The sequence below is a fragment of the Polypterus senegalus genome, chromosome 1, assembly GCF_016835505.1.
Source record: "Polypterus senegalus isolate Bchr_013 chromosome 1, ASM1683550v1, whole genome shotgun sequence".
Taxonomy (NCBI): Eukaryota; Metazoa; Chordata; class Cladistia; order Polypteriformes; family Polypteridae; genus Polypterus; species Polypterus senegalus.
Genome location: NC_053154.1, coordinates 22,211,464 through 22,237,923, shown reverse-complemented (window position 1 = coordinate 22,237,923; position 26,460 = coordinate 22,211,464). Strand labels below are relative to the sequence as shown.

General features: G+C 38.5%; 1 protein-coding gene across 1 annotated transcript; it reads left to right on the top strand.

Annotated features, from left to right (window-relative positions):
* The first annotated feature begins 17,052 nt into the window (after positions 1-17,052).
* ins (preproinsulin) lies at positions 17,053-26,180 on the top strand. The gene is made up of 3 exons (XM_039740135.1): positions 17,053-17,360; positions 21,736-21,942; positions 26,029-26,180. Exons 2-3 carry the CDS (start codon positions 21,756-21,758, stop codon positions 26,178-26,180), a joined length of 339 nt encoding a protein of 112 aa, XP_039596069.1. The 5' UTR covers positions 17,053-17,360; positions 21,736-21,755.
* Positions 26,181-26,460: the final 280 nt, after the last annotated feature.

Here is a 26,460-nt window from a genome sequence, read left to right as displayed (position 1 = left end):
ACTCAGAAGTGCTTCCATTGGGCAGTAGCCCTGGCACCGAGCCCTTAATAAAAGGGACTGCACTCCCTTATCCGGGCAAGTCAGAGCTGAGTGGAAGGAAGTCAACACTCGACTGCTGGAGGGCAGTGTGGTGGTGAAAGGAATTGAGAGGAGAGGGTATTGAAAGAGAAAGAAGGAAAACCTGTATTTGCGCTTGTGATACTTTTGGAGGACTTCTGGTAAATAAACCTTCCATTATTTAAACCTGGGACTGTGCTGGTGCATTTGTGTTGCAATTTGGGGTTCACTGACACGTTGGCTGCCATCCCAACAGGTACACGTGTGGCTTTCTAAATGATGTCCAATCAATTCAATTGGCCCCAGGTGGACTGCAATCAAGTTCTAGAAACATCACAAGGAGAATTAAAGCAACCAGAATGCGCCTGACCATAATCTGGAGTGGCAGAGCAAAGGGTGCAATTACTTACAGAAATGAGAGGTTTTAGTTTTTGACAAATTTTGCAAAACTTTTCTGAAAAAAATGTTTTCATTGTCATTATGGGTAATTGTGAATTGAATGATGGGCAAAAAAATGGCAAATCTATCTATTTCAAATGAAATCTATGACACAGTCAAGTGTGCAGAAAGTGAAGGGGTACGAATACTTTCTGAATACACGGAATGTACTGTACATGCATTTGTGCCTTTGTCTTCAAAGATTGAAACAAAAGGGTAACCAACGCAAAACAAAGAGGATTCAAATAAATGGGGTTGTGTTGGTCTTAGCGGCAGAGTGATCCCTGCTCTTTGCCATTAATTCGGTTACTCAATTCATCCTTTAACCAGGCTTTGTTTTAATGCCCATCCCCTTCAAATACACCTGTGAAGTACGTTACCTCTGTGGCTGGAGAGCTTCCTGGGGTCAGGAATCTATACAAGAGGATTAGGCAAATAAAAGGGCCTTGAAGGTTTGTCAGTTTCCCAGCAATACACATCGCACTTCTTCAAGTTCTGGGAAACATTTGTGTTTGGGTTTGTCAGTCGATACCTCTGTTTACGGATATTTTTTTCTTTTGCTGTGCTTAACATCAAACACGTGAAAGTGTGCTGTAGATTAGTAATGGTAGTATTAGTAGAGGCAGCCTCACGTTCTGAGCAAAATTCATACTTCAAAACCAATTCAACATAAAACATCTCCCCTCCATCTGCCACCATGATAAATGACTCATTTTAAGTGGAGGAAATTGTCTAATTTTAGTTGCATTTATGCAATACATAGAAGAAGTGTTGGAGGGGCCACCATGGGGTGCTTACCCTGTCCTCTATGTGTAGATCCCAATTTCCTGGTGCAGTGATGATGACAATGTGCTCAGGGCCGTCTTAACAGCATCATAGGGCCATGAGCAAAGCAATGCACTGAGCCCCCTGTTTTTCCAACAGAATCATACCCAGACAACAGAAACATCATGAACCCCTACTCTCCTGGGTCCCCTGGCCAGTGCCAATTGTACCCATACGCTAAGATGGCCCAAGACTGATGTCACCCTTCAGATTAGATGTAAAACCACGGTCCTTAGTCATAAATGCTACCTGGACACATTTTTTTTAAAAAAAGAGTATGGGGTACCCCAATGACTTGGCTGAATGGCCCACCATGCCCTGGTCATTCTGTCCCTTATTGGCTAACAATCTCTATTGCCCCTTAACCGCCTAGTGTTCTGGCACAAGAATAGCTGCCGTCTCATCATCCCGGTGAACACTCCAGATTGGTGGTGGTTGACGTGGTTCCCCACTGTCTATGTAAAGTTCTTTGAATAGTTAGAAAAGCACTACATACATGTAATTAATTAATACATTAATTGTGGGATCTTACATATGATTCATTTTTATTTGTAAATAATAACAGAAAAATCTCCACTAGAGTTTCACGTTCTGCTTCAGGAAAGCCATCGTGGGTGCAGTTTGATCATACCACCCATTCAAACACTAGTTCCTATAAATATTAATTCTTATCAATAAATGTATTTCTATAACATATTTCTCAAGCTCAAAACACTAAATTATGGTAAATGAAACTCCTTAATTGATGCTACAGCTTGTCGCCATTCTCATTCTAGCACACTCTAATATTGCCAGTTTGCTTTTTCCTGAAACTTCATGCACGTGTGGTGTGGACCAGAACAGATGGCTTATCTTCACAGATATTTTTCTGGAATATATATATTCATGGAAACAGGTGTACTAAATATTTAAGTGTATTTGGATGGTGCTCATCAGAAAAAGGGGCTAAATAAAATAAAGGTGGTCTCCTTGTCTGTTTGGTATTAAATGACAAACACACACAGGTGCAAATGGGGCCAAATCAGCAGGTTAGCCATTGTCTCCTTTAGCATGTCTTTGTTAATTGGCAGCTGGTGAAGGGGGGGAAAGAAACAATTAAGGGTCCTGAATCTTGAAAACTGAATCTATAACAGTCAAAGCAAAATAAAAAAAAAAAAACATCTGTTCCATTAACAGCAATAATCAGTTCCTAATTAAGGCACCACAGGGTCCGTCTCCGACATAAGCACTGATTAAGAGAACTTCACATTTGAGGACACTGATTTACACTCTACACTTTTAGAAATACACTACATAAACTATACAGTCATGGCAAAGAAATTAATATAGTGCAATGCACTGCGGCCTATAAGCATTTTAAATTATGTTGCTTAGAGCTATGAACGTTTTAATTTTAATTCTGCTAGTTTCAATTTTAATTCTGCTAGTTGTAGAGAGGGCGGCATGGTGGTGCAGTTGTTAGAGCCGCTACCTCGCAGTAAGGAGACCAGGGTTCACTTCCCGGGTCCTCCCTGCGTGGAGTTTGCATGTTCTCCCCGTGTCTGCGTGGGTTTCCTCCCACAGTCCAAAGACATGCAGGTCAGGTGCATTGACAATCCTAAATTGAGCAGGGTGTGTGTGTGTGTGTCCTGCAGTGGGCTGGCACCCTGCCCGGGGATTTGTTTCTACCTTGCACCCTGTGCTGGCTGGGATTGGCTCCATCAGATCCCCGTGACCCTGTGTTAGGATATAGCAGGTTGGATAATGACTGACTAGTTGTATGGATGATGCTAAATATTAAATTCTACATTATTGTTTTGTATACTGTAGAAAGTAATTCTTCTTCTTTGTATTATCTTGAGTGTGTGTTCATGCCATTAACATTGGTTCTCAAGTGTTGTGTCCTTGCTGTATCTATTGGATGTCTGTAACAATGTCTTGTGTTTTTGTACTTTACTGCTGCAAACAAATTTCCCTAAACCTAAATCTAAACCTTCTCAGAAGTATAAGCCAAGGCATCACAGCATTCTCATGCTCACTAATCTCAGTACAGGGCTGCAGAAGGAAGGAGGCTATCATGGCAGCACTGAGTGCAAGGCACAGGGGTTGAGTACATCACAGGGCTCATCTCAGCCGCACAGGGGCCAATGTGGAGTGACCTGGGAACCTCAGGTGCACATCTTTGAGGAAGGGAGAGGAAAATCTACATAAACACTGTGAGAACATGCAAAAGCCATAGGTGTGCGATCCACACTGAGTACTGCACTGCTGTGCCTATAGTCAGTCAGTCAGTCATTTTCTAACCCTCTAAATCCTAACACAGGGTCATGGGGGTCTGCTGGAAGCAATTCCAGCCAGCACATCGCACAAGGCAGGAATGAATCCCTGGGCAGGGCGCCAGCCCACCGCAGGGCACACACACCAAGCACAGACTAGGGACAATTTAGGATGGCCAATGCACCTAACCTGCATGTCTTTGGACTGTGGGAGGAAACCCAAGCAGACACGGGGAGAACATGCAAACTCCACTCTGGGAGAACACGGGAAGTGAACCCGCAGGTCTCCTAACTGCGAGGCAGCAGCGCCACCGTGCCGCCCTTGTGCCTATAGTACAAAACAAAAGAATTTTAACTTTTGGGGATACATTTGAACCAAATGGGCAATTTAAAGCCAAAGTTAACATCACAAAGAGAAGCTAAAAGAGATGAGAAATTATTAGCGTACATACTAGGATGAGGAATTATAGTCAATCTAACAAAAGTACTTACAGTAAATCTTCTGTAGTGTGATGTGCCAAGACCTTCATACATATTTTTGTATAAATTATGACACATTATAGTGATTCCACTGACTTATTGTTATCCGTGTTAGCAAATGAAAGGCACTGTTTAATATAAAATGTGATTTTTTTTTTAAGGTGCTATAACCTTTCTCTGTTTAAAGGTTTGAGGAGAATTGGATCCTGTTTTAGTAATTTGGAACCAACACTTGAATGTGGCACAAGTCTGCTGCACTCACTAACTGGACTGGTGCTCACCTTTTTGAGATGGGGGGGAAAGCAGAGATCCTCAGGAGATAATCCGATGGGATATGCACACTCCACATGCCACTTCTGCCAAAGCCCCTGGAGGTGTTAGGTAGCTAAACTAAGCTAAGCTTCACATATTCTGCACTTTCAGTCTATTTATTCAATAAATTGTTGTTAAGGAGTAAAGAAAAAACACGAAAAGGCAAGTCATGATATTTTTAAGGGGGAATTAGCAACTATGTACTTTTCCATGCACTATTCGAAAACGCTGCCACCAGCAAGAAGCGTGGCTATTAAGTGTCCTAATAGGACCCTCACTTGGCTAATGAGCTTACATATGGCCAATGTTCTGCAACCAATCTGTGTGATGAGTTCCCAAATAACTGAGGACTGCGGCAGTCAGATGGTGGAGGCACACCTGTAGAGCGAGACCCTGACGTAGGCCACCTCTGACTTGCAACATGACAAACAAGCTAATGAAATGGAAAACTAAAATGATCTCCTGTAACCTGCCTACTTTGCAGAAGTCATGGCAAAATACTGCTAATGCTGCCCTGGAGTCACTGGCTGCTTAATGATGTTGGCTCAAAGAGGCCTATAAATGCGACAGCTCCTCAGACACTTGTCACAACTGCTCTGCACTTGTCAACAGCTGCCACATTCCAACTCTCCTCTGCGAAGGTAAGGGTGTGAGTTTACAAAGTGTCTGTGCTTCTCGGTCTCTCAGTCTTACTGTGCTCATCTCTCTCTTCCACTCCACATCACTGGTGTAACACCAGGAATTCATTGGACTTACGGTTCTTTCTAGAATGCTTGTGAGACGGATCTACCGCGGAAGGCACTCCATAAGATAAATTCATTAATTGGGCAAATGGTAACGTGCATAAAAAACTTGTACAAAATTCCAGTGATAGTAGAAATTTATTCATAAACTTTACAAATTAAAAAAAAAACATTGTTAAAAAAATGTTGCTTATAATGTTACATTTTAAAAATATTTTATTATCATTCAAAGTAATATAATATTGGTTAAAGCATAAGGAAAACAGATAAACACAGCGATATGCCTGCACTGTGGCACTTTGGTATATCTAATGATAAGTCAGTCAAAAGTTGATATTGTACCATCCTGGTGACTTCTTTCACTGACTTTCTGGCTTAAATGTATAATGTATAAAGGTATACAATTCATTTTACTCCTTGGAATGTCTTTAATCTAACTTGGTCTATCAAGGCCAATACGTGATATAACATAACTATTGACTGATGATATAATCAAAAATGGGGATCTTGATGTTTAAAATGTAATTATTTAAAACAATTCATGCCTGAATCTAGTGAACTTTAGATCAAAAAGAGAAGAATAGAGTTGTGGGGCAGCTTTTAATTAACACCCCATCCCTAATCCTACACCCCCTGCAATCAGATGAATGCGTATTCTACATTGAAAAAAAAAACAAAAAGTGTTGTTTTCTAGACAAAACACCATTAACATATTGTTATTCAATTATTACATAATAAGTATTGAAGGAGCACACATCTTGTTTATCTCACCTAGTAAACCTAATGATTAAAAAGTGTTTCTCAATCAACATCTTCACTATTGTTTATTTAAATTACAATTAAAATAATGGCTTCAATATTTCGGTTTACCCATGTCTTTAAAAATATTTTTTATAATTTCTCAAAAACCTTAATAAATAAAAGTGAATTAAATTATACTATTAACTGAAATAATCCCTATTTACATTTTATTAATATACATTATATATATATATATATATATATATATATATATATATATATATATATATATATATATATATATATATATATATATATATATAATAGGTGGAGTGGTGGCTCGGAGGTTAGGGATCTATACTATATAACTATATAAATGTAAAGAATTATATATATATATATATATATATATATGATTTTCCACAATTTAAAAATTCAACATGTCCGCAAGTGTACATTTTTTTCCACAAGTGCCCATTTTTAAGGGTTATTTTGACACCATTTCAGTTAACTTGACACTGGCAATTTTGCTATGCACATACTTCAGAATTCAAAAAGTACATTAAACTGTAATATTATCCTAAATATTCAAATTTTAGTATAACGTTTTAAATAAATTATTTTTGAAATATAATCTAACAAATATTTTGTAATAGAAAATGTATATTAAATTATAATATAATCAGTTTACATATTGCATTATCTATATTGAAAATTTCTCAGATATTTTCTATTTTTCAAAAGTACTTAAATAGTGATACAAATTACAATTAACCCAGTGATTCTACTTAATCTTTATTAATATGTAGTTTTTTTATTTCTTTTTTTTTAGTTTTTAGTGGAATTTAATTTACCAAATACTTTACAGTTAAAATTTATATTAAATAATAATACTGACTTAAATATACTGCCCCCAAGATCTGGGCCTGAATAAGTGATTTATGGATGGATGAAACTAAAAGTTCCAGTTTACTTTTGTTTTTCAGTGTGCTGCTTAGGGAATTTGATTTCTAAAATGCATTACAGATCAAAAGTGCATTAATTACAATGATATCAATCAGAATATTCCTGTTTTCCATTAATATTTCAGTAATTTCACAGATGTTTTCCATTTTCATCAGAGCATTAGAACATTAGAATTATTAAATTCTTCTATTTTACTTTGTGTATATTGGTATCATTTCACAGATGTTTTACGTTTTCCAGAGAACATTAGAATTATCCGATTAACAAACAGTAAATACTACAGGTTACCGTGGTTTGCAGTAATGTCATTTGTGTGTGCCTGAATTTTTCAGTCAGCTTAGAATTATAAAGACCTTCCAGTTGTAGCACTGGCACGGACACTGAAACTCTGACAACATGCAACACACGGCCACTCTCTGATGCCAGGTAAACAGGAATTGATTCAAATACACAAATTTATTTTGTTGAAAAGAAAACACAGATCAGTTTAGCTAATATACCTCTTACCCTTTCCATCACCTGAAACCTTGTGGAAAAGAATCCTGAGGAACATTCCAGAATACTTAGCAATCATATAATAACAGTGAATGCAATTTTCTAATTTTAAATAATGTTTTAATTGTAATTTATTTTCTAAGCCATTTTATATTGAATAAAAAAATGATGTCTATTTTAAGCTAACAGATCCCATTCACTGAGCTGTTTTATATTTAAAAAAGAACATTTGATTTACAGATAAAGTGCATTATTTATAATGATACCGCCTTAAATATTCAAGTTAACCTTTGCTTATTAACGTTTCACAGAAGTTTTACATTTTCCGAAGTACTGCAGAATTATAATCAAATTAACTTATATACTATCCATCCATCCATTATCCAACCCGCTATATCCTAACTACAGGGTCACGGGGGTCTGCTGGAGCCAATCTCAGCCAACACAGGGCGCAAGGCAGGAAACAAACCCCTGGGCAGGGCGCCAGCCCACCGCAGGACTTATGTACTACACCTTTTGATTTAATATAATGATTTTTGTGTGTAATTAATTTCCTACGTGGTTTAGAATTTAAAAAAGTATTTGCAATTATAGCTGTGGGAAACTCTTACTTACATTACTGCCCAACAAGCAGTTTTTCCTTTAATTAATATGTTTTTTTGTTCAATTCAATTTCTGAGCAATTGAAGAACACCTCATAACAATTTTATTGTAACTAATATTGTTCATGGAACTGTGTAATATTTTAAAAAGAATATCTGATAATACCAATTCAGTGTGATCTTTAAGTCCTGTTAGGAATTGTTGGCATGCAACATGCAGCAAAGCTCATGAAATAAATGTTTCTTTCATATTTTACACACAGCTGATCTCTTTTAGCTCAGTAAAGCTCTTCTGCTCAGTGCCCTGGTGCTGCAGTAGTTGGTTATTTTACATTTCAATGGGTCTTTGTGGTTAGATTTGAACTTTAAAACCAAGACAGCTGGCCCAGTCTGCACCTCTGACAATCTTTACATCAAGTCACCATTGAGTCTACCAAATAAATAAAAACAGCAATACTAATAATCATTATTAGCATTATTTCTACATGAAGGTGGCACAATAGCACTGTTCCCTTATAGATAAGGCGCTTGAACCCCAGTCCAGTTTGTATGTGCTCCCCTCCTTTTCATGGCATTTCTGCTGGGGTCTCAGAATTGGCCTAGTATAATTGTGCCTTTTGATGGACTGTTCTTCCATCCTGAATTGATTCTGGTCTTTCACCCAGCACTGACATGGTAGGCTCTGGCTCCTTGAGGCTCTAAATGGAAATAAGAGAGAGTTAATAAAATGGATGGTTTACTAGCTAGTGTAGTGATAATAATGTTTATGTAGCACATTTCCATGATTAGCAGCACCCCATGTCCAATTGTGCACATTTATATTCTTTAACAACTGGGCCTCTGGCAAGTGTAATAATTTCACTAGGGATGTGCAGTAAGTTGGTGTTTGAACTGATAACCTTTGCTTTATTAATGCTTTTCCATAGCAATCACTTTCCCAAGTTCTTTCTATGTAGTTCATCCATTTAGCAAACACAATTAATCAAAATTGAAGGTGACAGGCAGCTGTGGCCTTTCTCAACAGCCTCAGGCAAAAGGAAGTAACCCATCATGGACTGGGTTCCCAGTTTTTTTTAAACTTAACTTGTCAGATATCTTCCATGTCTGATCGTGGTGGAGCTGAGACTAAGAGGGCAAGGGTTCCATTCCTGGTTGGAGAATTAGCTGTGCCTGGCAGGAAGCACAAGTCCAAATGCTTTCATTGGGCTAGTAAAGTTGTTCTGCCAGTCTGTCAAATGGCACACTAACTCAGAGTAGTCCTTCATCTTTGACATAGGTGAGGAGAATCAGAGCACCTGGCAAGAAAACCCACAATGAAATGGGGAGTAGGTGCAAACTGCACAGAGACATCAACCGAGCTGAGGTTCAAACTCAGTTTCCTGGAGCTGGGAAGCTGCAGAACTCAAAACCACCCATCAGAAGGAAGATAGATAGATAGATAGATAGATAGATAGATAGATAGATAGATAGATAGATAGATAGATAGATAGATAGATAGATAGATAGATAGATAGATAGATACTTTATTAATCCCAAGGGGAAATTCACACAATCCAGCAGCAGTATACTGATACAAAAAACAATATTAAATTAAAGAGTGATAACAATGTAGATATAACAGACAATAACTTTGTATAATGTTAGCGTTTACCCCCCGGGTGGAATTGAAGAGTCGCATAGTGTCGGGGAGGAACGATCTCCTCAGTCTGTCAGTGGAGCAGGACGGTGACAGCAGTCTGTCACTGAAGCTGCTCCTCTGCCTGGAGATGATCCTGTTCAGTGGATGTAGTGGACCTTAATGGGACAGTTCAGCCATTAACTAGCCAGACCAGCTTGGCTGGACAGAATGGCCCCCTCTACTTTATAAAATGATCCAGGATTCTTAAAATGGAACCACACCTGTACAATTGTTTTCAAAGTCCTTTAGCGTGAGCCTTGAATGTGTATGTGACATTCTCAGAGTCACACAGTGAGGCAGAAACCTCGCACTTTATACCCTGGTTGGGTCACTCAGCTTTTTGATACTCACTCTTTTATGCTTGCCAAAAAACAGTGATATTATAAAATAAACTAAATATTAAGAGAATGGTCAGCTTGGTGCTGCATTGGTTAGTTCTGCTGCATTAATTCTGTAAATTTACTGTATCAGTTGAACTAATTATATTAATAATAATTCTTTAAATTTTGATAGCACTTTTCTCACTACTCAAAGTGTTTTAACATAGAGAATGGGAGGCCACTTCAACCACCACTAATGTGCAGCATCCACCTGGATGGCGTAACAGCGGCCATTTTTGTTCAACCACACATTGGCCGGCAGGTGGTGAAGAGGTGAGAGAGATAGCCAATTAGAGACAAGGGATAATTAGGAGGCCAGAATGACAAGGCTGTGGTGGGTAATTTAGCCAAGATGGAGAGATACACCCTGCTCTTTACAAATGATGCCTAGGAACTTTAATGACCACAGAGAGTCAGGACCTGAATTTTACATCTCATTTGAAGGGATGGCACCATTTTTACAGTCCAATGTCCTCGTCACTGCACTGGGGCATTGGTATCCACATTCAGACCACAGGGTAAGCCTCGCCAACACCTATTCCAGCCGCAACCCAAAGTTTTCTTGGTTGGTCTCCCATCCAAGTACTTGTTGGGCCCAAACATAATGGAGGATATGTTTGGCTAGTTAACAAGTTAACAACATACAGTATGCTATATGGAATTGTTCCTGACTTGCACCTGATATTAGTGCTAGTGTGCATGTATCAATCATTCGACTTTATATATATATATATATATATATATATATATATATATATATATATATATATATATATATATATATATATATATATATATATGAGTTGTCAAAGAATACAATACACAACATGTGTTTTGCCCTAATTCGGGCTCATTAGGTGTACGCACTTTTGCTTGCACTTGCGGGATCAAAACTCAGACATCCGCGAAGCCTCCGATGTTGCACCACGGCAGCTGGTTCGCTTACTTGACAAAGTGTAGATCGGAGTATTACATGCGTGTAGGTCTGATCACAATCTGATTATTTGGGTGATTGCCTAATGCGTGTGGTTGTTTGGCCAGTACAGTCTATTGTTCATTTCCATTAAACCAGCGTTTCTCAATCTTTACGTATTTGCGACCCGAGTTTTCATAACAGTTTTAAATGCGCCCCCCTAACGTTTTTTTTTTAAAGGAGCCCACGAATACCAATTTGTTCTTTTTTAATACCTACTTAACGTTTATTGACATTTATCTAAATATATATTTATTTTTCTAGTATTAGAATGCAGTTTAAGTTAATTTGTTTTGGTTTCAATAGATGTATTTTTCATATTTTTGATTCTTGTTTTCACATCTTCGCGCCCCCCTTTTTTTTTACTTCACGCCCCCCTAGGGGGGCCCACCCCACAGTTTGAGAATCACTGCATTAAACTAAAAATAGAGATAATTGTGACTAATTGACCACATGCAGTGTGAATGTGTCCCAGGAAGAATTGGTATTGGACTGGCACCTGTTCAGGGGTGAACTGCGTCTGATGCTAGTTTGAGTGTGTTACAGTAACTTGTCTTACAATAAAAAAGAAAAATAGATGAAAACAAAAGAAAAATGGATAATATAAATTCCTGGTGATATTCTCAATTCACAGCATACCCTGCGAGCAGAGGCGGTCTTCCCCGGGCAACACATTTTTGAGGGGGGCATTACTGGCCAAAAGGCTCCGTGCAATTCGTGTGTAAGCAGCAGGGTTCGGAAAAATATCACTCATGAATGTAAAAAGTAAAAATCTCTGATTTTTATCCACAAATGCTTAAAAAATAATTTTCAGACTGTCCTTCGGTGACGGCATCAGACACAGCAGTTGAAATTTTATGAGGCAATAACAAAAATAAACATAAACAATACACCGATAATAATTTCTAGGAAGATAAACAACAGATTTACAATTTATAATTTCGTTTCGCTATCAATCCGAATGCGTTCTTGCTCTGCGCAGAAAACATCCCCACCTATCACTTGTACAGTACACTGGTTCTGGTTTTCGCAGTGTAATTATATTAAACTAATAATTAGAACACGGCTTATCAGTGCGTCTATACTATATTCTTGCTGTTTCTCGATTTATGAATAAATCAATGCAAAATGTATCTTATTTTTTCTCTATACGTCATTTTAATTTTCTATTTAAATAGGTTAACATATTCAGATATGTTGGTGGGCGGCAAATTGAAGCCCCGCCCCGAGCGGAGACAGGTGCATGCAAAAACGTTTACACTGTTTATACACATGAAAACTCTATAGAAAAAAAAAAGATAGTCCAGCCTTCAAAACCACTCATATAATAAGGTATGCTATTACTTGTGTTAATTAAAGAAATCCACGTGCACTTACTGGGGGCTTTTTGCTATGCCACGATGCTACCTACCACAACTTTGACATAGGATCACTCAGTTGAATTAAACCACCCTATACAGCCACTCAGATTGTATTATATGTATTCTTGTGAAAGATCTTCTTCAAGTCCCGACCTACCTGGCCCACTTACTTATTTCGGCGACTTTTTTTTTTTTACCGAGTAATATCAGCGACATTTTTGGGATATCAGCTTGCTCCTCTCGGAATCAAACACCTCTTTGTATAAAAAAAAAAAAAAATCCGTCTTACATTTTTTGTTGAACGAGCACAAACGCGTAGTCACATTGGCAGATTAAGCACCTGGCTAAAGCAAGCTGTCTATGGACAAAGCGCCTTAACATTGCACATGCGCAGTTCCCAGTTTGTAAGCCTCGATTCATAAAATACGGAATATCCGATTAGACCGATACTGCCTGTTTTAAATAGAATTGACTTGAGTCGTGACTTTTAATGCACTGAAGGATTTAACCCCGAAACATGATTGTACAATGACTAGCATACTTTTCTGTATGAGAAATAAAAAAAATAAAAAAAGATAAAAAAAAATAATAAATCGGAACACCAAAATTGGCCAAGAAAAACATAGGGAACAACTCATAACTCATAGTTAATATAAAAATGGAGATATGGCCAAATGAGTCCTGTGATATACTGGTGTTGGGCTGTGTTGGACATTTTTTTTATATAACTCTGTAGCATATTGATGTCATAGGTTTCACAGGGTTTTAAAAATATTTTAAATAAGCAACTATTGTCCCAAAAGGATGCAGGTGGCTTAAAGCTATCCTTGAAAGCGTGCCATAAGATAACCGATGATTTAAAGTATGCAGTCGCTTTTCTAAGAAGCCGCATCTGACCTTGATTCTAGACACCATGAATATATTCCATTACAGTACTGGGTTTAGGTCATCCTAGTTAACTTTTAGGTAAATCTGCTCGTCCTCAACATCTGCATGTTATCAGCTATACACATATCTATAAAAGCGTTCCCTGAACAATAACTTTTAGTGTATATGAGATTACAGTGTAGGAATAACATCTTGCCTGATATATTTCATTGTGGTCTTTGTTAAATAAATTTCCTACATACTTACTGGGGTTCGGAGAGCCTATATGTTCTATTGTCGAAGTGAACTGAGGATCAGAAAGAAGAATCGGGGATCAGGAATTAATCCCTAACAGCTGGCACTTGTTCAGAGGTGATCCCTGCTTTGCGCCTGATAATAGGGTGAGTGTTCATTAAAATTGTCTTAAAATAAAAAAAGATGAAGAGCGGTAAAAATAAAAAATAGCTAATATTAATGATAACAAAAGACTGGCGTTATTGGCAATTGACATCATACATTATAAGAAATTACTTCCTGTGGCGGACTGGCACCTGCATGCGCCTGGTGATAAAGTGTGTAATGAACGGCCTATAAATAAAAATGATAGCTTATCTAAATTCGCATTAACAAATAATTGGATAAATGATAAACTGATTGCATACGATACGAGTTAAGTGTGCGTTCTAAATGACTACCCCCGTCAAAAATTACTATTTTAATTCAGGTGCAAGATAAAGGGGATTCGGCAATGTTCAAATCTATTGATTTTGTGCTCCCCTTTTTACGTATCAAATGGTACACTTGCGAGAACTACAATTATCGCTCTTCAGATTGGTAAGTTAACTTATAACTCCTTGTCAGAGACATCGACCTGTCTCTTTAGACCAAGACGAAGACGAAGAAAGCCGCGCATGCGCACCGTCTCCACACTTTCATTCTGGATTCGCTCTTGCTGACTAAGTACACAGCCCCGGCTGGGTTTGTCAAACCCCCCAGCAGCAAGCCAACTACACCCCTTTTGAACATTTTCCCCCATTCTGAAAAGCTACATTTCTTGAATTATAGATGAATATTTTCACGCTTAATAAACTTATGTTGTAAAGCAAGGGATTGTCATTACTTCATCTGGAAGGGTACTGAAATATTTAAAACTAATTTGGTTTAAATCCTTTGTTATTCAAAACAGGCTAAAATATTTGACTTATTTGACTTGATAAACAATCAGTGAATGTATTCTTTAATGATATTAAAGTTTTAATGATGTACTGTGTATATAAGTCTTCCATAGGAAACATCATTGTAAACATTATATATATATATATATATATATATATATATATATATATATATATATATATATATATATAATCTTTTTAAAAACCACGCTTATATTAAATTAAGAAGTGTGCTAAAAAGTGAAATATAAGTCTTTTATACATCACTCGTAAAAAATAAGCGTGGGCGCTTTTCATTAATATTCAAAAAACACTTCTTAAAATCTTAGAAAAGCGCACCTTTGATTTAATTAGTGATGTATAAGAGACTTATTTTTTACTTTTTAGTACACTTTCTAACTTAATATAAGCGTGTTTTTTAAAAGTATTATATATATTATTTTCAATTTTTAGTCTTGGATTTGTTTTAGTATAATTTTTTAATTAATATTTTCACACTTCCTTTAATATTTCGCTCCGTTACTAGCGCCATCTTTTGGTGAAATCGTTTAACTATTTTTCATATGAAAATTTTATTTTTTAATTAACATGGATTAATTGATCAATTAGTGAAACCGATTATTGATTCAGGTATTGTCATTGGAAGTGAGTAAGTGTTTCAAAATTGTCATTTGGACAATAGAAAGTGGGTTAAAGGTTGATTATAAGATTTATACCAGACAACAAACAGGTGAAGTTAAAATAAGCTTGGTAATAATAATAATAATAATAATAATAATAATAATAATAATAATAAATACAGTGTTTTTGCGCTATGATACGCATAGATTATTTTAAAATTGAAAAATTAAACAGTGTTTATCCCAAAGTATAATATGTAATCACAGTTTCAGTTACAAGCTAAAAAAAATTAGCAAGGCAAAAGAAGTCTTTTTAATAATAATTACATTAGCACTAAACTGGTTCTGTACTCCTTATTGCTGAGCCTCTGCCTGGAGCTTAGTGCTTTGGGTGTTGTTATATTGAAGTAAAGATCTGATTCTATTCTTATTTGGCCTAGCAGACAACTTCACAGAAATCTTCAAACTCATATTAGCCCTACATTTGCTCTTGTGTCTCGCTGTAACTCTGAATTTTGTCAGTAAAAATGTAATAAATAATAATAATAATAATAATAATAATAATAATAATAATAATAATAATAATAATAATAATAACTGTACGCTGGAGCGGGATAAAAATGCCCGTAAGATGGCTTGTCGGTACTAGCCCACTGCGGCACCTAACCAATTATACGCGAGTTTCGAGAACAGTGGGCGGGGCAATGAGAGGTAGCTGGTGGAATTTGTAGCATGTTGGCTGAGCGCTTTCTGGATGAGGCTTTCATGAAGTATTTAGGGGTTAGAAAATATGAAATATATGGAAGCTTAAGGCAATTCACATGGAAACAACCCCCCCAAGCCCAGTTAGGTTTCCTCTACAATAAGGGGGGGAATTCACCCTGACCTACGCAACAAGTATTGTCAAATAGGAGAGGACGGGACAGTCCATAAGTGCCGAATGTTACAGAAGGTTGTGGGTTCAAATCCAGCTACTGTGTTACCATAAGCAAGTCACTAGACCGGCCTGTGCTCCAATTTGGAAAACCACGAAGAAATGTAACCAATTGTATTATAAATGTTGTAAGTCGCCTTGGAATAAGGCGTCAGCCAAAAAAAAAGTAAATGTTACAGTCAAAGTATGGGCGTACTTTTTAAATTTTAGTCGGGATAGATTGGTTTTTATGGCAAGCCGGGGAAAAAAATATTTTTTGGGAGTCACGACCATATTGCTAAATATTTATATCATATTTCAAGTCACATATTATACATTGTAATATTAAGTTACAATACAACTAAAATGTCACTTAAAATAACAATGTTAAAACTTCTGAATAGTACACAATTTCCGCTAACTATATTGAAATGACGTTTTTTTCTTTGTCCGCTTATTGTACTTAAGGCAAAATAAAAAAATTCTTATTTTTTTACTCAAGTTAAAAAATGCATGCATAACATTGAGTGTTCCGGGATTGGGTGAGCTGTTTTGAAAGACATACAGTTTAGGTACGTTGGCGATGTTCATCTTGCCCTTGTGTGTGCGCGCGCGTGTCTTCTCCCTGCCCGTCCACGGATTGTTAATTACTTACACCTGCTAAGCTTCCATAAGTTCCTCACACCATATTAATATCTTGATATCCACACATATTTACAGTACGTTATCAAGTTTGTACATTTATTTTACAAGACTGCATAATGGAACAGACGGACACGAACATTCAGTGCCTTCTCAAACAATATCTTATGCAAGTAGGAAACCAGCCCAGTCCATCAAAAGTCAAATTTAAATAATCCAAGGGGCGAGGCTTTGATATTTGTGACCTAACCGGAGAATCTCCGCAAAGGATGCGACGGCCAAAGGCACACAGTCCAAACTGCGACCATTGTCCCGGCAGGGATTCTAAATCAGAACTTTGACAGTAGGAGACAGAATATTCATTACGGAAGAAAATAAATCAGACTTCATGGCTAAGTAGACGCCGCTAGTGCTGCATATTCAGGCTATAAATTCCTACCGTTTTTGCCGCTTTAACGCGCAGCCCCACCCATTCGTTCTTTTAGCCAATCACCGAAGAAGTCTCGCTAAGTTGTCTTCAGGAGTTCAAGCAGATGGGATGCTCTGTACTTATTTGTTATTTTTCTTCCTCTAGTAAAAGTCGACATGACTCCTCCGGGTTAAAATAATTAAAACAAGCAACACAACACAACGTGAAAATGGAAAATTAGGGGAAAAACACGAAGCAATACACATCTGCAAGTATGTCCTACGAGAGCACTTCTCGCACTGTCTAGCACTCGCAAAATGCAAACAGTAGCTAACAATGGTGATGTTTAAGCAGGAATTCCACTGACCGATATAAACCACTAACAGCGAAAACGCGCTGGCACTTCGACCAAAGATCCTGACCTGTGGGTAAGTAAATCAGTCAAACGGGCCAGTCAGACGAGCAGCCGCTGTGGTGCAAATATGCGCTTGTAGGAACAAAGAGACAGAAAATGTTGGGTTAATTACTGGCGATCGTTTCATTTACAAAATGTTTAATTACTAAAAGTAGTCAAGAACTGCATGTGAGAAAACTCAGACAACCCTAAAACTCAAACAAGCAAAACATCACAATACCTTTAATGGGTACGTTCTCAGCTTCTGCAAGAAGCTCTACGTTTATGAATATTATAGATCAATTAAGGCTTGAGAAAAAAAATAGCTGGTAATTAATTGATAAGCAGTATAATAAAAAGAAATTCTGAAATGTTTTTTTGGAGGCAGTGGATTTAGTAAGCAATTCTCTTAAAAGCATTTCCCATTATAAGCACAGGGCAAGCAATATTAGCAAGGCAGGAAGTAGAAGAATACATGGAATACCAGTCCATTGCAGGGTACAATTGTACACACAGTCAGTAGCTGATTTAGGGTCATCAGTTAAGTTAAAACACATCTTTAGTGGACCCTGGCAAAACATGCAAATTGGGTATTTAGACAAGTTTTGAGAGTTGTGAAGTAGTGGTGCTGAATACTCTGCTGCCATCTACTGCCAGGCCAGGCTAGGTGCTGCCCCACTTCAACACTAAACTGCTTTAAGTGAGTTTGATAATGCATGGCTGTCATTTCAATTACATGGTTGTGGGAAGCCAGATGGCACAATGGTGTGGTTGTAGTGGCTCGCAACAAAGAGATTGGGGTTTTGCATCTTGATCACATGAAGTTTGCATGTTTTCCCCCATGTCCATGTGGCTTTTCTCTGGGTGCCTCGGTTTCCTCCCACAGTCTGACTTGCAAGGTTAGGTGGATTGCCATTGCTAAATTGTCTCTAGTGTGTGTTTACCTTGCGATGGACTGCCACCAGTTCAAAGATTGTTCTAGTCTTAGACACAGTGCTTGCTGGGATAGGAAAAGTGAGTTTGGAAAATTGGTGGATGGATGGGATACCATCCAAGTGCACCTGCACTCCGGAATAGGTAATCCACCCAAAACTAAATATGTTTGCACCTTGCATGTACCTGGATTTGAGACCAACCACAAAAGCTTGGGTTGCTACTAGACGAGGTGTTGGTGAGGCCAGCAAGGGGCCACAGTGCAGTGACAGGGGACACAGAACAGAAAAAATGGTGCTGTTCTTCAGATGAGATGTAGAAACGACATCCTGACTCTCTGTGATCATGAAAGACCCCAGGGCAACATCTGAAAAGATTAGGGTCTACCCTGATGTCTTGGCTAAATCTGTCATCACCACCGTATCTATTCTGATCCCTTTATCATCCCCTGTCTCTAACTGGCTGTTTCTCACAAAGATTAATTCTCATACTAAATGATGTAGTCATCTGAAGTAACCTGCAGAACTCGATCTCAAGGTGGTTAACCAGCTGGGCAAAAAGAGTTCAGATAAGAGGACATTGCTCCATGTGGAGTGAAGACATCAGTGGAGCATCTCACGAGTCTGTCCTTGGATTGTCACTTTTTCCAGATTTGTACTAATGCCATACAGTAGATTCCAATATAGTTAGTAAACTTCCCAAATTTGCAGATTGTGCTAAAATTGTAGGAATGGCAGACACTGAGATGACCGTAAAAACAATTCTGAAAGTGTTGGATAAGCTTCAGAACTGGGCAAACACTTTGAAAATGCAGCTTGATGTATGAGAAAAAGGACAGTTAATTATAATACAAGATGAGAGACACGGTCCTACAGGAAGCAACCTTTGAAAAGGATTTAGGGGTTTATGGTGATACAACCTTTTTTCATTATCTAAGTAATGTACAGAATTGATTAAAAAGGCAAATGAAATGTTTGCTTATATCATCGTAAATACTGTTGAATATAAATGAAGGGACCTTGTACTCAAACTATATAATACAATAGTGAGACCACATCTGGTGTGTTGTGTGCAGTTCTGGTCACCACAATACAAGAAAGGCATAGCAGCACTTGAAGCTGTGCAGAGGAGAGCAGCCAAGTGTTTCCCAGGACTTCAGGACATGTCCTACTGTGATAAACACAGAGAATTAAACTGTTTAGTCTCGAGCAGAGGAGACTGCAGGTCAGGTCAGGTTGGGGAGCATGGACTGCTACAGTGCATTGCTGCACCCACCACACGATGAAACAGCTCAGGATCCTGGTTGGCAACTCCTCAGGCAGACACGTGGTCCAGTCCCACCCTCTGGAAATGACCCTCTATCTGCTGCAGCCAGGTGTTATATGGGTGTACCCTTTGCCTGTTCCAGCCACTTGGGTCCTCAAGAATGAGGGTCCCGTGAGCCAGAGCACCCATGGGGAAACACGCCACATGGCCGTAGTGCCATAACTGACGCTCCCTCACAATGCAGATAATGTGCCTCATTCGGGACTCTGTGAGAAACACAAAGTCAAACCAGCGATATACAAGGATTCTCCAAAGAGACACAGTACTGAAGGAGTCCAGTCTTCATCTCAGGTCACTGGAGAGCGTCCATGTCTTACAACCATATAGCAAATCAGGGAGCACCAGGACTCTAAAGACTTGGACCTTCATCTTTTTGCGTAGAAATCAGGAGCATCACACACCCCTTTCCAGTAACTTCATGATCTCCCCATGCTCTCCCAATCCGTCTAGTGACTTCGTAGAAAGAGTCACCAGAGACATGGATGTCACTGCCAAGGTAAATAAACCTCTCGATGAGGTCGACACTCTCTCTGCAGACAGACACACTGCTGATGGCTGTGCCCAAGAGGCCATTAAAGGCCTGCATCTTGTTTTTTATCCAGGAGACCGCGTGAAGACCTAATCCAGGTCTTTGCAATTCTCACACGCATTGATAAAGTAAACCCAGTATAATTCTTTCTATGGTGAATCTCGTACTTAAGGGCATCACTACAGGGCTGTCTTAACAGCTTCATAGGCCCCCAGATAAAGCTGTACGCTGGGGTCCCTATTTTGATAGCAAAACAGAAACATACATAAGCATCAGAAACATTGTGGGCCCTACAGAAATTATGGGGAAGTGAATTGAATGAAGTCAGGAAGCACTTCTTTACACAAAGAGTTGTGGGAATTTGGAGCAAACTACTAAGACTTGTAGATGAAGCAGAAACCCTGACAACCTTTAAGAAGAATCTCAGAGAGATATTGGGGACAGCTTAGCTATTTGCTAAACAAACAGGCTTGATGGGCTGAATGGTCTCATCTCGCTTGTCAAATTTCTGATGTTTTTCACCATCTAATAGCTAATGTGCACTGAGCAGACATTCAGGTAGGAATTGCTGATGTCACATCCTCCAGGTGGAAATGGCTTCTCTCTGTCTTTGTAAAGCACTTTGAGTAGCTAGCAAAACATGATATAAATGAATGAATTATTAGTTTTGTGAGGAGCTTAGAGTATGTCCTGGCAGCAAGTGTCAAAATGCTTAAACCAACCTTGGCGGGCACCCCAATCTACAACAACAACATTTACTTATATAACACATTTTCATACAAATAATGTAGCTCAAAGTGCTTTACATAATGAAGAAAATAAAAATAAAAGACAAAGTAAGAATTAAAACAAGACAACATTAATTAACATAGTGTGCATCTACCCCACACTTTCTTATTCTGGGCTGATCTATCTGATGTAATCATGCCTTGGTTTTTGGACGATGCCAAGAGCAGACCAACCAGAACTTCATAGACATGGATTTGATCAGGTGTCAGCTTTAGCGGAACAATCATTGGCAAACTGGAGTGGGTATTGAGTGTTAAAGGCATGATGGCATCGACACAGAGGAGGAGGCTTGGAGCATGCACTGATTACAGCACCCTGCCGCACACACCACATGGCAATCCAAGTGCAGCCGTGCAACGGGTGACACTTCAGCACCACACAGAGAGAAATAAAAACTACAACTTAACATAACTGTTAGTTAACCCCTCCTTGGTCTCATTAGTATCATGCAATAAAAAGGAGTGCAGTGCTGCCGACTGAGTGGGACACGGAGTCCCCAATCCTAAGAATGATGTGTATTGACTGAAATGTTTATAATAATAATAATAATTATTATTGGCATTTATATAGCGCTTTTCTAACTACTCAAAGAGCTCAGCAATTGCAGGTTAAGGGCCTTGCTCAAGGGCCCAACAGAGCAAAGTCCCTTTTGGCATTTACAGGATTCGAACTGGCAACCTTCCGAGTGCCAGTTTATTGCCTATACTCCAGGTTTACTTTACATCACTAGCTGTTCATTTCTGAAAATAATATTTGTGTTTCTTAACTTTATAACACAAGTCAAACAGATGGATCTAATATTTTTTTCATTCTCTCATTCTCGTTTCTGCAGCACACCTGGACACCTTTGCCATGGCCTTTCTTCAAGTCTTCTTCCTGCTTGCCTGTCTCGTCCTCTCTTCCCCACAGGCTGCCAATGCAGCCGCTAACCGGCACCTTTGTGGCTCTCATCTGGTGGAAGCACTTTACTTAGTTTGTGGAGACCGAGGTTTCTTCTATATTCCTAGCAAAATGAAGAGAGACACTGAATCAAGCTTCGGTAAGAGAAACATCAAGCTGTCCCTCCCCAGATGAGGTCTCCAGTCTTGTGCCAGCTTGACGTTATCTATGATCTCCTCATATAATCAGACCATTTTTAGGAAAGCATGTTTTGCAATTAGAGATTTGGCTAACTGATAGACTAATTCAGGGATCCTGGAGGGCCGTAGTGGCGGCAGATTATCAATCTGATTGGTAAAATAGAAGCTAGTCCCCGTCAAAAACAGATCTTATTTAATTTTATGGCTTGTTAGTAGGGATGGGACATTTGACACATACAGGTTGTATCGCTTTGATTAGGCACATAGCTTCGAAACATCATGTTGATGCTTTACGATCACGACTGAAGCATCAGGAACATCCAAACTGCTTTAAAGCTTAGCCTTGTCCAACATGTCTATAAAAAGGAATGCAAAACTACTGGCTGTGTTTTATAAAGAGGTAATATTAAATTAAATATGGAGTGCAGGTGAGCACTGGGATGGTGCTACAATATTCATAATGATGTAGTGACAATAAATAACATCTTTAGGGCAACACATTTAATAACTGGAAGTTCTCACCCATGCTAATGTGCATTTATTCCAGCATTTAGTAAACAACATGATTATCATAAGTTCAAAATGAACACAAGGAGTTTTCTTGATCTGTTAGTGCACCTGTCCGACTGAAACCGTGCAATTAACAAGGTCTTGTGTGTGTGCTTCGGCCTTGTCGAAGTCGTGGCTGCTATGATTTCTTAAACCACTAGATGTCGCTGTTTTCCAAGCTTTGGAATTTGGTTTCCGGCAGAATAATCCTCAGTAGTACAGGGTAGCGCAGGGAAACGGGAAATTTTCAATTGATGTTCAATGCACGAATAAACACCTTACAGTACATAATACATTTAATGATAAAATGTATTGTACAGGATATGCAATTAATGATGGTAATCAATATTCCATTTTATGTTTTGAAGAAAACATCACGAAAGTGTTGTCCTTTTTCTCCGTACACATTCTGACAGCCTGTTTTGGAAATTCTGCATTGCTTAACGTAACATGTCAAGAAGAATGCCAGCGATTTCCTCTTCAGTCCTCCTTTTTAGTTCAGCAGTAATTGCAGGACATGTGTGGTACACTTGGCTTTTAAGATGGAAAAAAAATTCACAAACAGTGAGATCTGGGGATCTCAGAGGCAATGGAATGTCGCCGTTGTGTGAAATAATGTGCCTTCTCTACAAACGTTCAATAGCTGCCATCGAATGTCGGGGCAGTGTGAGAAGTGGCTCCACCTGGGGACTTCTTTTTTTATGGCTGAACCTGTTTCTTCGAAATTACGCACCCATGTTGTAATCGGATGACCAGACAGGACACAATCATGACATCCTAACTGGTAATGATGTTGTAATTCACTTTACGCAGCAGTCCACACTATCGCCATTCTTCTAAGAGGCTTTCACAGTGAGCACTCGGTGCGCACTACTCCACTGCTCCACTATAGTTAATGGCAAGGGGCTCTAAACGAGGTGGCATTGGTCCCAAACAACTGCCGACGTCCCAGGGTCACCAACACCTAATTCCAAAATTTCTCATTTCCCTGTACCACCCTGTATTAGTGATGGGCGCACAAAGCCCATTGAGGCTTCTTCATGATTGTGCTGGAAAAAGATCTGAAGCTGCAAAAACAGTGACATCTGGTCAGTTTTAGAAATCATAGTAGCCGTGAGCTCAACACAGCCCAAGTACCCCATTGATGGCATAGTTCCAATCAGACAGGTGCACTAAAACACTAGAAGCTTAACATCACTCTGTGTGTTCATTATGACCTTCTGATAATCATGGTGTCATTATTATTAAAAAGTGCAGTGCCGCTAGCATATCTGAAGCTGAGTTCCCAAATTTGTACATGAACTTGATGTTAACACATTGTTCAAAGTGCGACATTGCGCTGAATGACTAGGCACACCTCTAAGTCATACGGTAATTAAAACAATACTACACACCGAAAACCAGTCCAGACCTGTTGTAACTGGTCTACAGACATGCTGCGCTCCCTTCCACAACAATGTGCGCCTAATCTGATCTCTCACTCTCCCGCTTTATCATAATTCTGTGAACTTTTTGACTGACCTTTGCATTTGACTGACAAATCTGTCACACAGTGTTAGTAGCAGCTGGTATTTCCATTCTGCCATATCGCAGATTTTATTTTTCCAAAGGACATCATCCAAATGAAAGGTGGGAAATCTGATTAATTAACAAGGAAGACCATTATAATGTAGCATTAAAACGCTATCTATCTATCTATTATATAGTGCCTTACTCTCTATCTATCTATCTATCTATCTATCTATCTATCTATCTATCTATCTATCTATCTATCTATCTATCTATCTATCTATCTATCTATCTATCTATCTATCTATCTAATAAACATATAGAAAAAAGCAAGGGTCCTGCTCTGATTTTAGCAGCAACAAACATTGTCACACAAAACTAGTGAGAAGTCCTTGTGGACGTTTAACTTCATTTGGTTATCAGGGCACTTCCTCTTCTTTCCTTGTGACAGTGAAGAGGTTACCCAAAATATTCAGTTTGTCCACTCCAATCTCATTCACCTTATCAGCCTTACCACTACCAAGCTTTTTAATCACTGTTGTGGCATCAACCACTAAGACAAATCCAACCCCAAGCAGTGCTTCTAAGGCCAGGTTTATACTTCACGTGATATGAAGCGTGCTCCAGCGGATGCTCCTGCTACACAAGTGTTGTACTGTTTATACTTGCACGGGTACTTAACACAAATTTGGAGGAATCCACCAGGTGGCAGTGCGAGATATCATCATTGTGAGAACAGGTTCGACTTCACTGTGTTGTGAATTGCTTGGAACAGCCATTAAATTCTGATGACACCTTATCTATCTATCTATCATATAGTGCCTTTCACATCTATCTATCTATCTATCTATCTATCTATCTATCTATCTATCTATCTATCTATCTATCTATCATGAAAGGCACTATATATGTAAATAGCCCAATTTGACTTGTAAACTGCACATCTGCCAACCCTGTGTCTAAGGGAGTTCTGGGCAGGCCAACCCAGAGGTTCAGTAGGGTTATGACTGGTCCAGAACTTATTCAAAGGAGAGAAGAAGTGACCCCAGTAGTACTCCAAGGATGTGACATAAAGGTAGCCAGTGGCCATTGCTCTGGGTAGCTTAGCATCTGGTGGAGAGTCGATGAGAGTTTACCTGGCAGAAGGAGGAGGAAGAGGAGGAAAGTGAAATAAGGAAGTTAGGAAGAAGGTGTAGACAGGAGGAGATGTGAACAGTCTTTTTATTTTGCTGTAGTGTCTAATTTATTGTATTTTTTGCTTCCAAAGTCCTGTACCTTTTCTTTGTTATTACATTTATCTGTAATGAAACCTTCCCTTTTAGCTTTCTCATATACAAAGTGTAGAGAAAGTATTGTATTAATCCAAAAATTTGATGTCTAGAGTTTGATGAATCTCAACGTTTTAGACCTCCCTGACTCTCTCATATACAAAGTATATTGAAAGTATTGGACTCCTCCAAAAATTCTATTTTGAGATTTTGTTAAATCTTGACATTTTAGACCTCGCTGAGTCCAAAAATACCATTTTCACTGGAATTATATCTGTATGTAAATGCACACTTTCACTTCATTCAACCAAATTTTGCATAAAAGTATCAGGTACAAAATTAGGATATCTATCAACTTTTGGGCTATTTCTGCTAAGCGGAAGTGGTACTTTACCTTTTATTCATGCAGCTGCAGAGTCTGATTTATTCAACTTTACTTTTATAATGTGATAATTATTTAGTATATTCATTTGATTTGTTGTTGATGATTCTTTGATGTACATAATATAAAAATCATTGTCTTGCGGTTTACTCCTCAAATATCCATCCCCATATCTGAGAGAGTCGAGGAGAGACCACTCCCGATTGTGTCCCCTAGAGGACCCGACTGTAACTTCAGTCTGTTCATTAAAGAGCTTTTCAAATATGCGAGCAGAGCTGTACTTGTCTATATTTAATCCAGATCAGAATGGTCACTTTTTGAATGTTTCCTTTCATTAGGTTTGCTTTCTGGAAAGACTGGATCAGAGATGGAAATGGACGATTTTCCATTTAAACAACAACAAGGCCAGGCCAAAGCAAAACGAGGAATCGTTGAACAATGCTGCGACACTCCCTGCTCCTTGTATGACTTGGAAAATTACTGCAACTAAAACAGAGTGGTTTCTTGCTGATGTGGTAACTTATGTGACAGTGTGAATAAATCGGTTAAATAAAATTGCTTTTGTCTTGTTCTCAATCTCTTTTAGTCCATGTGATTTTTCCTTTTATTTTATGAAGCTTACTCAATAGAACACACCATCTTAAGACACATTATAAAGCAGGGGTCCCCAACTCCAGTCCTGGAGGGCCCCAGTGGCTGCTGGTTTTCATTCTAACCCTTTTCTTAATTAGTGATCTGTTTTTGCTGCTAATTAACTTCTTTTGAATTCA